The sequence below is a fragment of the Ptychodera flava genome, chromosome 16 (assembly GCF_041260155.1).
Source record: "Ptychodera flava strain L36383 chromosome 16, AS_Pfla_20210202, whole genome shotgun sequence".
Classification (NCBI taxonomy): domain Eukaryota; kingdom Metazoa; phylum Hemichordata; class Enteropneusta; family Ptychoderidae; genus Ptychodera; species Ptychodera flava.
The window spans coordinates 1723891-1739473 of record NC_091943.1 but is presented as its reverse complement, the minus strand read 5'-3'; the positions used below and the strand labels follow the sequence as shown (position 1 = coordinate 1739473).

Sequence of the window (15583 nt, the reverse complement as noted above, 5' to 3'; positions counted from 1 at the left end):
AGACGTTTAACGTTAATTTATGATTCACCGTGTTACTTATTCATTCATTCATTCATGCGTTCAATCATTCATTCATTCATTCATTCATTCATGCGTTCAATCATTCATTCATTCATTCATTCATTTCATTCATTCATTCATTTAAACAAGCAAACAGAAACTAACAATCAGGCCTGAGTTCATGTTTATCATTGGTGCTTGCCTAACAACGGAATAGAAGTCAATCGAATTACGACTGTTCTTCACCGGTAAACTCATTTTATTATATAATCAGGGCCTCGTCCTGGACTCTATAACTACTAGTATGCTTGGTTGACAAGAGCGCTTGTTATCGACCGCTATACTTTCCAGGCTTGCCCAAATGAAACACCCAGAAATTATACCAGGCACGTCGTACTAAGACCAAAATAAATTCTTTGTTTGCGTCTACTCAAAATTCTGAAAGGTGGGTGGATAAACAGTTAAAAAAACACATGAAATCAATATTCCATTATTTGATAGTTTTGTCATACAACCTGCTCATTCCTGTAAGTGTATGCTGCTGGGAATACAATTTTACTTCACTGTATTGTTCGATGGTTGTAATATGACTGCTGTAAGGAAGTATTTTGGCGCAATGTGAACGTTGATAGCTTGGTTTCGCAACAGAATATCGTAAACCATGAAAAATTATACAAAAAAAACTTTGTGGGTTTTGTCTCTGAAAACTCAGAAATTCACTCACTCTGGCATATCACTCAAAAGAACACTAATGTGTAAGAAACAAATATATCCTGCGGGTGGTTGCGACACCGCAACCCTGCACAATATGTAAAACTTCGGTTACTGTAATGTAAGACCTAAACAAGTACAAATATAATATGAAATTATATACTGATATCGTTGCACGGTTATTGCGTAAATTCATTGCATATCCTACGCAATGAATTGTCAGCAAGGCTTTTATGATATACCAATACCCCAGGGAAAATATTTTAAAAAGTGTACAAATTATATAGAGAACAACAATACTGAAAATAAAAAGTTCCAGCTATTGTCCCTCTAGATCAAATGCTTCTAAATATACGTTATACAGAGCAAAAAGTTGGAAATCTTATGCATATGGGGTAAGTACACATCTTGAAATGTACGTGAAAAGTGTGATTCTGATTTGAAGCATTCTCATATATTTGCAAAGATATACATATAATGTCATAAATCACAAACTTTATCACCTATTGTCAGTGGATGAAAAATATATCACAATCTACCTTTTAGCACAGGCGGCCCAAAAACTATTGCTGAGTTTTTCTCACTGTTTTCTCTATCATTTTGTCTCCTTAATTTTCTTCATGCTGTGACTGATCGGAGTAAATAAAATAAATGGTTATGTAACCTAGCCTAGCCTCTGTGACTCTTTATTTATTTTACACCCCACCACAAGGACGTATGGGGGGTTTACACGTGGGAGTTAAGTCCGGAGTAGACACCGGAATAAATATAAACCTGTGACACTTGGACGTGTGAACAGACACACCGAACTAACAAAGAACTAAATTAATTCGGTGTCAGAGGGCTGGTCCAGGTTCGGTGCTCCGTACTAAACAATGGCCTATTTACACGTGTGACCAGAACACCGAACTAAACGCCGAACTATATCCTGTCTTCGGTTCGGTCATTACCACAATGGACGGTGTTCAAGTAAGAAGCTCTCGCGATCGCGGCAACAATTGGTCACAGGAAGAGATCAGGCTACTAATTTCAATCTGGAGAGACGAAAACGTCATCAGTATGATGGACGGCACGTTGAAGGATCGGCAAGTGTATGAAGACGTCGCTGCCAAGGCCAGGGAGAAGGGACTCGAGAGGACAGCGGAACAATGCCACAACAAAATCAAATGGTTGCGAGCTCAGTTCAAGTCCGTGTCCGACAACAACCGTTAACCGTCATAGTGGCAGAGCTAGAAAAACGATGCCATTTTACGATGAGTTGTTAGTAAAGGGAAAGCAACTGATAGTAAAGGGAAAGCAACTCCACACATCGTTCATATTTGGGTTGTTTGCGTTTTGTGTATGATATTGTGTATAATATAAGTGTACATCATGTTTGGCTGTTTTATGTAAAATGTCGCTTAGCCATGGCGGGTACGATATAGTGGGGATAGAAACCGTATGTGGCCTGTATACGGTAGTATGGTTACAGAAAGTATCCGATGAAGTCTGGCGCTTATAAGTGTGTCGCCTATATTTTTGTTCCATCTATATTCGGTTATTTGTTGGTTTTTGAACAGTTTTTTTAGTGTTTCGTCTTTTTCAAGTTAACTCCAGTTTTATGTCAGGGCCTTCTTGATTTTTGTTGTGTCGATGTACGGGCTATACGTTGTTATGAAGACTATTGTATTGTTGGTGGCGTTCTTGGTTTCTTTTGTTGTTCAAGCAGTCTTTTCCTGCTTTATGATCTGTCTCTCTGATAATGCGTTCTATTTCATTTTTTTTATATTGTCGATCTTGTAATTTTTCACTAATTTTTTTTCACTAAATTGTGTGACTTTCTGTGTAAAATCGGTTTCGTTGTTACGTGTTCTGATGTATGGTAATGTTTCACCTTTGATCAGACCGTTGAATGTTGCTGCCAGATGGCATGAGTTTCTTTGTAAGAACTGGAAAATATCTGTTGGTTTTGTGTGTGTCTTGATGTCGAGAATATTCTCTTTGTTGTACCGACGACCTTTGTAGATAGTCAGGTCTAAATATGTGATTTCTTGAGAGGAGCTTTCAAACGAAAATTTGAAAGTAGGATGCATTTTGTTGATGTTTGATATGAATTCATTGAGTTCGTGTTGTGTTCCGATGAAAAATCAGAAAAACATCGTCCCTGAACCTCAGCCAGGTCGGTATTTGTTGTTTGCGTTTCAGTATTATTCTCATTTCTGTCTGGTGAAATGAAGGCCTAATATCTGCTATTTCTGGCGAACAACCCATCGAGATTATTTCCGTATAAGAGCATCCCCATATTTGCCGGTAGAATTCATCGTTGAATTCAAATGTGTTGTTTATTAAGATTATTTCTAGCAGAGCTATCATGTATTTCGTTGTTGGTTACTTGATTATGTAATTGTTTGATGATCTTTCCTGATTTAATGCTCTGCCAACTGATTCAATTGCCTCATAATGTGGTGTATTCGTGTTCATGGAAATCCAGTGTTACTAGTGTCGCATTGGCCGGAACTTTGATTGCCTCAATTTTCCGTATAAGAGTCTGTATTGTAGGTGTCTGTCTAGGTGTTTCATCTTAACATGAAATAGATAATGACATCAGACGGGGCGAGGCCAACAATATTCTCTCCTAGTAAATTTCTTCGCCGAAGGCGTCACGATTGGTTGACACACAAAAAGAGCGTAGACAGCAGCTACATGATGTGTGGGTCCGCCATTGCAAACAAGCGATTGTTTTCTAGCCCAGATATTGCTGAGGGCGCTTGACCCGAACTAAATTCATACCTTGTATGACGTGTAAACGTGAGATCGCTTAGATCGCTGATAAGGAATATTTACAGAACGACTAATCAGATTCCCTCAGGTTTAAAAAAATACACGTGTAAACCCACCTTCATACACATATGTTGTAATTAATTAGTCAACACAACTAATTATGCTAATCCGTGGACTTATCAGGGATTTTACGGGTTGGTCAACATCGCGAAAGATAGGAAAGGTTACTAAAATTGATTACATCTCTATCTTTGCAATGTTGACCAACCCTTGATAAGCCCTCGGATTAGCATAATTAGTTGTGTTGACTAATTAATTACAAGATGTGTATATGAGAGATAAACGTCCTTGTAATGGGGTGTAAAATAAATAAAGAGTCAAGAGGCTATAGGTTAGGCTATATAGTCTTTATTTTATTTACTACGATCAGTCAGAGCATGAAGAAAAGGAGAGGGACTGACAGTGACAGAGAGTTTAAAACTGAGAAAAACTCAATAATAAGCTTATCAATAGTGTATGGACCGCCTGTGCTTTTAGTGAAGACGCTAATAATTGTGCATTACTGGCGAAGAGTATTGATAAATTAACCCATAGTGTGGATATGGTTGGCTATACAGTATTAAAATTGTACCACTTATCAGAACTGTTGCATTCATGCTTTTTTTGATAAAAACATGCAATCAGGGAGGTTAAAACTAGGCACGAGAAGTTCGATGCCTTCTTAATTCGCAATGAATGTTCTACATACTTTTAATATATATCGTGGTAAATACGATCGTACTGAATCGCATCAAAACCTTTACGAATAAGAAAGTCAGAGATTCTTAGAATTTGTTTTTGAATGTTTGTGTCAAATGCTTGTGTGACAAATTTTGTCGGTGTTGTATGAATGACTGTTGTTGAAGCTAATATTCTGAATCAATAATATGTCTTTTCTATGGTGTTCACCTTAACATAGGCGGGCGAGCAGTAATTTCGTCGTTCTTACAATTGCAATTTCCAAAAACGTTATCTAAATGTTCGGGCAAATGTTTATTTTCACACGAAAACGTTTCAAAAAGAATTATTGGAAATATGTTGGATGTGTTACAACCCTAAGCTTAATAACACGGAAATTCACTGAGACTGACCGAATGAATTGGTCTGAGTCGCATCATATCGAAAATATGAAGTTGATTGTAACAAACTTTGGCATGCAAACTGGCTGATCGTTCAACGAAAGAACTGGTCTGAGCCACATCATGGGAAATCGAAAGAAAAACAAGACTGCTGTATTGGAACTTGGAAACTGCTGCCCTTTGCGGTTTTTTATACTCATCGTTACTTCAATTTTGAGTTAGTAGGAATGAGAATTGTCCCACTTAGCCGTCGTTATAGGCATCGATGTAGCAATGCAATGGAACATAAGGATCAAAATGTTCTGGTAGAAATTTTCTACCAACTCAAGCTGAATATGTTTAATGGTTGTACATTTGCTGACATAATTATCGGCTCTCTACCCGTTTCAACGCAAATCTGTAATTCTTTTAATCTTTCTATTTCTGCTTTTGTTTTATCTATCTTTACTGTTATTTCTTTTTTGTCTTCATATATATCTTGCAATCTCTGCGATTCTGCGATGGCAAGACCATAATGCTTTTTAGCTTTTTTCTTATCACCGACTTCCATGTAAGCATTCGCTTTACTTTCTTCCACCCCAACAATCCCTACATCCAAGTTTGGCATATTTTTCGCAACCTCTTTTCTAATTTCTAAACACTCATTCAATTCTTTCAAGGCTTCCTCTGATCGACCAGATTTTATCAGTGTGTTGCCAAGGCAATGGAGTGCTTCAGCCGTGAACTGATGTTTTGGGCCAAGATGTTCTTTTCTATGTGCGACAGCTTTCTTGTGCCACTCCAAGGCTTCCTCGAAATGTCCACTGAGAGTGTGGACCTCCCCAAGGCAAGTGTACACGAGAGACGCATTGTTGTGATCCAGTCCCATGCGTTTGACCATGAAATAGGCTTTTTCGGTGTACTTCATGGCCTCTACACTGTTGTCATGGGAACAGTGCTGCATGGCGACATTGCATAAGGAGGCGATGTTCGTATTTGATGGTCTCTCATCAAACCTCATCTTGGTCTCCAAACCTTTGCAAGCATACTCAAAACCTCTGGGATCACCAAGGCTCTGGTAGACGTAACTGATATTGTTGTACATGGCTCCGATCACAGGATGCAGACCCCACATACGCTGACGACGTTCTAAAGATTCACTAGAATACTTCTCACTCAGTTTCCAATTACCTGACAATGCAAAACAAATGTACATAGTTACCTGAAACATTGCATTTGCATTCCACACGGTTATGACTATCATGACTTAAAGTTGCTTTCTATACAGAAATATCGGGGGCACCATGATGAAGCTATCATCTGTGATGCATTCCAACAACTTACATGTTATTACTGTGGTTTTACGACTTATCCGGACACCAAACTTGCCAATTACCCAGCAACTTCGCTGACGATATTGAGACTTTGATCGGTAATTACCAAAGCACTTTGGTAATTCACCTCAAACTTGATACTTGATCTGGCTGCATGAGTGCTCCATGGGGTACACAATGTGTATACAAAGTTACTGATAAGTATCATACTAGTGCCATAAAACTAATTTGTGACCAAGGGTTGGCATTCCACTGAACAGCATTCCTCAGTAAAACCAACATATGTACATGTGTGCTGTTCGTCCGTGTTATATGTAAAACTCAACTATGGAGAGGTTAGGAGAGTATAATGGTCGTTAGAGTTTGTTAAATTACTTTTCAGAGCAGTAAAACTATTACTAACATTAAAACAAGCTGACATTGGAATTCCTGTTACAGCATTGTGAGGAAAATCCTAGATTATCCAGTTTATTTATAAACCTATGACCCTCCATCTCCATCACCTAAATAGAATAGTCCCACTCCATGCATCCGCCATTGGTTTTCCTCCTCTAAAACCTGCAGTTTCATTCATTTGAAGCAATTATCCTTTCATCTGTGAAGAGTTTTTACCGATGACTATTACAACTTTCACTGCCAGTTGTTGTTTTCATAAGATGCAGACCAATTGATACTGAGATACGCTGAGTTGCTTTTACGTGCAGGCAATGCAGATGCCACTTCACAGCTCACACTGTGCTGTTGATCGGCAAAGTACAAGACGTCTTTGTTTCACTTTTTTTTATTTCAAGATATGATTCATGTGAAAATTTTACCAAATGTCACTGATGAGATTGTGTTTTCAATTTCATTTGATGCAGGGATATGAAATACTGTGTCAGTTTAGCTCGGAATCATTGCTGAGTTTTGCTGCCTTTATGGCAATGGTTGTCTATCAGCATAAATGTGATCGAGGAATGCCCGTTCATGAAGATAGAGAGATTGAAAATCTTTTCTGTATTCTAGCTTCCTTTACAATTTCTGCAGGTGTAAGTCGATTTAGGAAAGTGATTGAAAGTTTGAGTGGTGTTCAATAATTGTGCCTAAATCAGCACGAATGGAGCAGAAAAAATTTAAGTAGGACTATTCAATCAGACATGATGTCCATTGAAGTTACAGAAATCTTTTTGGTGCAGTGGGCAGGTTTACTGCAATGCAAGTTGTATCTGTCCTGTGCCATTTTCATCACTTTGTTGAGCAATTTTTTGTATGGGTACACTGTTGAAAACTTTGAGTGCAAACTCATGTCTCAAATTGGTTTATGCTATCACTGTATGCACTGAGATGTCGGCGTCTGTGTTTACACTGTGCCACCCATGGAGTTACTGCAGCCAGATCAAGTATCAAGTTTGAGGTGAATTACCAAAGTGCTTTGGTAATTACTGATCAAAGTCTCAATATCATCAGCGAAGTTGCTGGGTAATTAGCAAGTTTGGTGTCCGGATAAGTTGTAAAACCACTGTAATATGGTAGCGTGAACTTCTTGACCAGTCCCTAAAGGAAAATGCATGATTTAGAATCACCTTACCAGCAACTTATCTGTTTATTTTCCATACAACGGGAAGACTGGAAATAAAGCGTCAACCATGGTAGAAATTTGGTCATTACTAAATCACAGTCCCTCCAGAGATCGCATATGAATCAATTAATGGATATCAAATCCAGCGTTATGTTTCAAAACAACAAACTGAACAATCGTAGGGTCGTATTTGAGTGACTTACCGATACAGCAATGCACTATTCCAAGACTAGCCAAAGTTCCACACATGAGTCGTTCAGTACGAATCGGTCTCCGCTTCAAGTTTTCAGGGGCATTCTTTCCTTCTAAACTATATTCCTTCTCTTGTATTTTCACTTTCTCCAGAACTCTTCTGAACATGGCAAGGGCAACATCAAACCTCCTGAAAGTGCAAAATGATAGTTTCCTTATATAATAAGTGATTTGTAATTATTTGTCATGGTAAAGAACCGATCCGGCAATATTTTAAAAATATTGTAGTTCCATTCTATTGTCTCTGCACCTTCACACTCGTTCAATCAAGATAACGTTTCCAAACATTAACCCTTATGACTACTGCAATTTTTCCCACCAAAATTGTTGTGTGCAACATTTTACCAATATTGTAAATTTTTCTGAAACTTTTGACAATTTTGGATCAAATGAACATCACTTTTTATTGGCTTGAGATTTTTAGCAAAATTTTAGCAAAATTTAGAAAAAAGTTGTCTGGTGAATATTTTGATATAGCCGACAAAAATTGACTTTTGCACTCAAAGGCTTAACTGTTATTGAAATATTTTACATGGTGGTTTCGTACTATTCGACTTCGCAAATATTTGGTCTTGTATCTAAACAAAATCATAGGTCGTACACTCATTCATTCATTAAGAGACACAGAAACTCACTCAATTGCTTCTTTCTCCATACCCCTGTCATGGAAATTGAATCCAATGTGAGAGTATAGCCAGGCAAGATCTTCACTGTCTCCGAGAGGTTCAAGAATTTCCAGCGATTTCATGTAAGCCGTATATGCCGCATCAAAATTATTGCCAATAAAACCCAACACTTGGCCATAAGATGACCACATCAGACCAAGATTTCTGGCGTCATCATGGGCTTCAGCATAGACTGCTGCTGAGTTGACACAAGCTTCATAAAATCTTATGGCTTCTTTACCAAAGAAATTGGTGAGAAGGTATTCTGCATGGTAGGCCAGCTTGATGAAGAGATTGTAATGTTCTTGTGAGCAGTTGACAGCTTCTTTCAGCAATTTCTCAATGTTGTGAATTTCTTGGATAAACAGTGGTAGCTTCTTGCAGTTGTTGGCTTCCACCAGAGGTGCCAGTCGTTGGACCAATAATGCGTAAAACTCGCAATACCTGTCTCTCGTCAGTTCTTCATTCCGAAGACCGGAATACTGCTCTTCCATGAAGTGACGCAAAAAGGCATGAATTGTCACCCTCTGCTGAGCATTGCGAGTTTCTATGGATAGCAGAGAGCGTTTTCTCAGAGGAAGTAGAGCATCTTGTTTAGCAAACGCTGTGGATTCCTTTCCAAGGACGTGGGCAGCTGCATCAACCCCAAAATCACTTGGGAAATAACCAAGTGTTACGTAGTATTCTTTGAGAATATCTGTTAAATGAGATACTGCTGTTTTGACAACACCCTCTAGGCCATGTTCAGTGTCAGCTTTTACCTGATCCAAGGTACAAACTTGACTTTTATTAAGAGAACTGCACAGTTCATGAGACGTCATAACATGATTCTGCAGTATCCTGGCCGACAGAACCAACGCCAGTGGTATTCCTTCACACAGTTCTACTAACGTACGCAATTCTTCTTCATCAATGTGGATTTCAGGGACCAAACACTTTATCAGATGCTGAGAATCATCGGATGAAAGTGGTGGCAACTTCACATCATAGCAGATTTTACCAAGACTCAGAAACTTGAGATGAAAGCGGCTAATTAATACAACCAGTATATTACCACTTTCAATCACCATTTCTTCACACAGCAACTGGAAGTCTGTCTGTAACTTTCGGTCTCCAGTACCGGCAACTGCCTCAACTTGATCAAAGACAACCAGATGTAAGTCATAAGGTGTATCAGGCGCATCCTGTACTTGGGCTAGTTTACGTGTAAGCATCAATTTGTTTTTTACTGTTACTATATCAGACAGTCCTGCCAGATTGATGTAGTGGTACGCCAGGCTTAAATCATGACCTGCGACATGAATCTTCAATTCTTCCACTACTTTTTCCATTAGAGTTGATTTACCAATTCCAGGGGCTCCATTGATTTGTAGGATACGGTTCGGTTCATCTATGTCACCACAGTCATCTTCTTGGAGTTCCATCCAATTTGTTATATGCTGAACGATTGTCTTCCTCTCTAAGCTTCGACCGATGAAGGTGTTTTTGTTCTGATCAGTATGCTCTTCACTGTGTGAGACTTCTTTTGTTAATTTTTCCATCTTTCTTCTTTACAAATGATCTGTAATAGGTGAATACAGTCATCTTGGTCAAGGATTTTGTTTTGCACTCTTTACTTCAGAGATTCGCCGGCTAAGATTTCAACACCCTATTCTATATTTCTTTCACCTTTACGCTGCACCAAGCAGTCAAGCACCAAGCAATCAACACTCTTTTTGTTTTGTAGCAGTCGCTGTAATATCAGAGAATTTACAAAATTTCATGTAGAGGTCCACAAACTAGTGTACATGACTTCCTTTCTAGTAACATCAGTGCAAAAGGAGTTCACAAATTTTTGATGAATATAGGGCAAATCTTTTTTGACATCACTATACCGTCATAATATTTGCAAAATATTTATTTTGTCCGATATTTTCAAAAACTTACACGACCTTTTTTGAAATAATGAGAACAAATTTTATGAAAACAGTATGTACTTGTTACAGTCTGTGTTTTGATGAAGACTATAGAAATTCAATGCCAATTACTTCACCCTGCACCAGTCGGAACTACTGCTAGCCCTTGTAGTGTAGTATTCCTACACGAGCTGGAAACTCAGTGTTAGAAATTTAAGATAACTAGAAAAATAAAGCGCGGTTAAGGAATTTAACACCTAACACTTTCAAAACGTCAGAGTAAATTTCAAATGTACACACTTGGTATAGCACTTTTTGTATACTTTCACTTGCCTCGGAAATACGCACCCGATACAAATATTCATAGTCATTTTGAGCAATTTGGCAATACTGATTTTTGACCAATGGATGAGTATTCCCCATATTTTTGGGAGAGAGAAATATCCAATTAAAAAAAAAGACAAGCTGGGAAATTTTCATTTTATAAACTGCCATTGTCTTCATTAGCTATTCAGTTTTAACATTTACTACGCGCATTAAATTTCAATACTGATGTTACATTTGCTAAGATAAACGTCAACTGTCCTACGTATACTTTGTAGATAAGTGCTTTGCATTACTCAAGGTAGTATGCGGCTCGAAAGTGAAAGACTTTTACTGACATACCATCGTCTTTCATCTTCACAGCCGATTTGAGTTTGTTGACAGTTGTCCAAATTTTTAAAAAAATGTGTAATTCGACGATAAATGTACTGAAATGTCCATCATGACATTATTTGTATCCGTCAGAAGGTTACCTTTTACAATACTCCGCGATCAGTAGTACTTTATTACATATGTAAATCTTACAATCATTTGAAAAATTCTGGATTAAGTCATACTAAAGCACCTGTGCGCAAGCTGTACCCGAGATGTTTTGATGAAAAGCGCGGGAAATCCTAAAAGAAATGCAAACATTCAACGTACGGAGAAACATGATTGGGGTCATCCCTCATAAATTATGCATATATAAAGCTTTCTGACCCTAGTCAGGCGGGAAACGTGGAAATGTATATCCTGAGCAAGTTTTATACTAATGCCAGCCATTGTCAAAATATTAACAAGGTCAAAAATCGGTAAATATGCAGATTCTAATTATCTCGCTGACTAAACTGTTCTCAGTCCATTCATATACTTGGTAACGGCACTTGTAAACTTATTATTTCAGTTGAGTCTGAGAGGCTTTTTTTAAAATCGTCTTCAAAGACAGACGGACAGAGACAGACGAACAGACAGAGCAATCACCTCAGTCCCGTCTGTAAACACTGGAACCAACACTGGGTCATGGAAGACGGTAAAACATTTGAGATAGTTGGTGTAAGTTTGCAAAGATTTTCAACCAATCCAGTCTTTTTCTGAACCATAGTACACTGTTAGCAAGGTCTGTAACCTACCTGTAAACCACTATGAAGTGTCCTGTCTCGTTCGCATAAGAATCCGCACGCGTTCTCAGAGCTCCTGATCTGCCAATATTCCGTCTACTTAACTTCTTAGAACAGTGATGATTCTCCCGAGAGAGACACTCACATCTGAATCTTCGAATGTTGTTCCGAAACAGTGGAAGTGGCATACATGTGTAGTGAATTCCCTTAGACTTTTTCAGGGAATTTTCTTGGCGCCATCATAAATATTAATTATTAAACCGGTTCATGCAATGGATTGTTTATTTTATAAGTCAATAAAAGTACAAATGAAACACCAAGTAAGCACGAGGTGTAGTATTTCACCTCCCGGGAAACGGAAATATGGCAAAATATTTGCGCTCCACTCTCTTATCGCCCCCAGTCATGAAGAACTGCATTCCAGCAAGAATGTGTCTATTTATCGACCCCAAACAATAAATTAACTGACAATAAATTACCGAAATGACCATATAACTTAACGTTCGCCTTCTACAGTGGTATTTCACTCCCTCTCCACTTTTAGTTGCGGAACCATTTAATATATTGGGGGGGGGGGGCTGGAAGATTGATGAAGTAGCATTGTTTTTTTTACCTGATCCATTGACATTTGAGCAAATTTTACCATGATGATATTTAAAAATTTACTGTCTCATACAACTGTTCTGAGCAAGTGTCACTTGACGTAACATGACCAGCGATAGTTTCGTTCGATAGTGCCTTCAACGCAGAGCACCATGTCCGAGTAGCTATGGCACAGGGAACTGAGTAATCTTGTTGTTGTTGTTGTTGTTGTTGTTGTTGTTGATGATGATGATGATGATGATGATGACGATAATAAAAAGTATTAAAAAACAATGTGTCATTCCTTGCTGTTGTTTGTCGATGTTGTAGATAATTGTAAAAGAAAACTGTAATCGTGACAAAAAAACGACGTAGGTCGCCCAACGTCACTGCCGAGGCAGTATCGTATACCGTACTGTGGAATGCTGCATTTTATAGCCAGCAATCAAGAAAACTAGTAGTTTACTTGAAAACAGGGTAATTACTGAACAAAACATTTTTCTTCCAGAATATCTGACTTAAGAAATTTACATGTTTGACCACCTAAGTTGGTCAGTAGTAGTCTCAATATTGTTAGATTTATAGTAGCATCAAAACTTGAATTTTTGGTAGGATGCCTTTCATGAGATTCCTGTTTGGACATTCTTGAAATTTTCTCAAACCTACCTTCCAATTAGGTAAAAACACAGAAATTCAAAATGATGTGAATACATACATTAATTTTGCCAATGTATTTCTTGGGCAGGGTAAAGAAAATAGTTTTTTTTATGTTTTCATTTGTGATACCATAAATACTGTGTTTGCTTTTCATCATTTTTCGGAAAACCTGCACACCAAAGGAAGGCAAACACAGATTTTTATTAGAGCAGCCTAATCCTGTTGAAAATTTGATGCGTTCATTCAAATGTCTAAGCTTACACATACAATGTACTTTTACTCGATATTATAAAAAGTCAATTTTTCTGTTTCTACTTTATTACTTGAAAGGTGATCTTCAATGGTATCAGTCAGGACAAGACCGAAAGATCTGTGGCTGGAGGGTGCTCCCTACGCTATGTGGAGAGCGCCCTCGAGTGACGGCTCCTCCAATCTAAAGTCACGACTAGCTGGTAGTTTTCTAGTTCTGTAAGCAAATGTTTAAGATAGTGACTCGGGTTCCTTTGTAAATTTTAGCGATTTTGTGATTATTTCATATTCTGAACCCTGAAATATGATCTTTTTATTAGAGAAAACTGTGAGATAACATTGTACTGGAAAATGTCTTAAATTTTAGTGAAAACACGGCCTTCTAACCACTGCGCGAGTTATTATTTTCTTTTTGTTTTAACGGTCCGGATTACTGTCAGCGTTATCGTTATACCTTGAGGAGATTATGTAAATTTTTACGCACCATGTTGCGCATGCGCGCACATCTTCATAAGAGACGCTATCCAACATGGCTGATGACTGCCGGCAGTATAGATATGGCAGTATAAGCAGTGTAGAAAACGCAAACGGGGGCCGAAGAAGCAAAATGGAAAGCTGATGGACGCGATGTTGTGTGTTTGCCGCTACAGCTAACACACAGCATCGTACACAGGGCTAGCGAGAGAGTTGCCGACATCGACGGTTATTACGAAAAGTGAATAAAAGACTGGCATTTTTGGAAGCGATCGAGTAGCTGAGGTAGGCAGGGATACGACTTGGGCCCAAGAACGCTGAATTTCGACAGTAATTTGGCTTTTTACGTCAAGTCCCAAAATGGATTTGAAGTCACCGACCCTACGTACGGTCTTTGCAGGGTTGTGGTGAGCGAGGCGATTAGCTGTAGCGGAACACATAGCATCGTACCACAGGCGTGCTGTTTTCTGGGTAGTTTCTATAAGTGTAGTTTATTCTACGTTTCGACGTTCTCTTCCGTAGCCTAATCACCAAGGTAAGAAACAGAATTATCTGGCCTGCCAAGAAAACTGCACGTTCTAGTCGAAAAATAAACACAAATCCTTCATTGAGTTACCTAGTTAGATGCGGAAGGATCTCGGCTGTCCAAAAAACACACTCATGTCACGATAAAATGAAAACTTTCGAAGAAATCTGCCGCGTTTTGACAACATCGGCGTTTCTGATGGCCACCGGACGGTGTCTGCACATATAGAAAGTGGTGCATCTCAGTCTGATGCCGTTGATGGCGTTGCTCACGGACCAATCAGCGATGCGGACGGCGTACAATTATGATAATGAGTTGCGTTATTACAACGTTGGACGCCAGAAATGCCTAGTTTGTCAAAACACGGCAGATTTCTCCTAAAGTTGTCATTTTATCGTGACATGGACATGAGAGTGTTTTTTGGACAGTCGAGAGCCTTCCGCGTCGAAAGAGGTAACTGACTGTAGGATTCGTGTTTATTTTTCGACTAGAGCGGGCAGTTTTCTTGGCAGACCGGATAATTCTGTTTCTTACCTTGGTGATTAGGCTACGGAAGAGAACGTCGAAACGTAGAATAAACTACACTTATAGAAACTACCCAGAAAACAGCACGCCTGTGCATCGTACGCCGGGCTATAGATTACACTGCCGTCCAAAGAGAATCTATTTATCTTCACTGGAAAATATGGTTCTATAACAGCAGCCCATATCTTGGACTGTCTTGGACTTAGTTTGTCCATGGATGTAGGAAGCATGGTTTGTCCAATTTGTCAACCCGACACTGTTATGTCGGTCGGTCGGCACAGCAACGTACGCGAAACGTCGCTTCACGATCGTTGCCTGTCAATTTCTATCTGTGGTCAAGAGAGTGTCGCTGGGTGTCGCGATATGTCGCCGTTTCAATTTTACAATGAGTGAATCTGTCGAGTATCGCCTCAGTCGTTTATTTTAAGTCATGAAGAATCGCTTTACGTGTAACTGAAGTTGATTTTGGTTTCATACCCGAGGCCATAATAGTACATGTCACAGTGGAAAGCGAAATAGCGCACGAAAACCCGGTCATTTTTTATGGTGAGCAAAAGGACTGCAGCAGATCACATGTGAAAACCACAAAAACAAGTGCGACTTTCCCGCATTCCTTGAACTTCTCAACTACAGAATTTTTTAGAGCATCGAGAGTTGGTCGTCTCATCTCCGAAAGCAAGCAAGCAAGCAAGTGACGTCTTGTACTATAGGCACAAAAATCGGCACTAAAATGAACTGGGCAACCATTTCACACTTGGTACGTGCATAAATTACGGGCTGTGAGACCGGAAGTCGAGCGCTAGCGAGAGCGCGCGTCGTCGGCAGAACGCAGACCTGTAAACCATTCCGGCTGTATGATTTTTTAAACTTTTCTCGT

At 39.0% G+C, this 15583-nt stretch overlaps 1 protein-coding gene across 1 annotated transcript; it reads right to left on the bottom strand.

Moving 5' to 3' along the window:
* Positions 1 to 4767: 4767 nt before the first annotated feature.
* Positions 4768 to 11947, bottom strand: LOC139152496 (nephrocystin-3-like). The gene is made up of 4 exons (XM_070725654.1): positions 11706 to 11947; positions 8348 to 9938; positions 7664 to 7842; positions 4768 to 5759 (listed from the first exon to the last, which is right to left on the bottom strand). Exons 2-4 carry the CDS (start codon positions 9916 to 9918, stop codon positions 4906 to 4908), a joined length of 2604 nt encoding a protein of 867 aa, XP_070581755.1. The 5' UTR covers positions 9919 to 9938; positions 11706 to 11947; the 3' UTR covers positions 4768 to 4905.
* Between the last annotated feature and the right edge of the window lie 3636 nt (positions 11948 to 15583).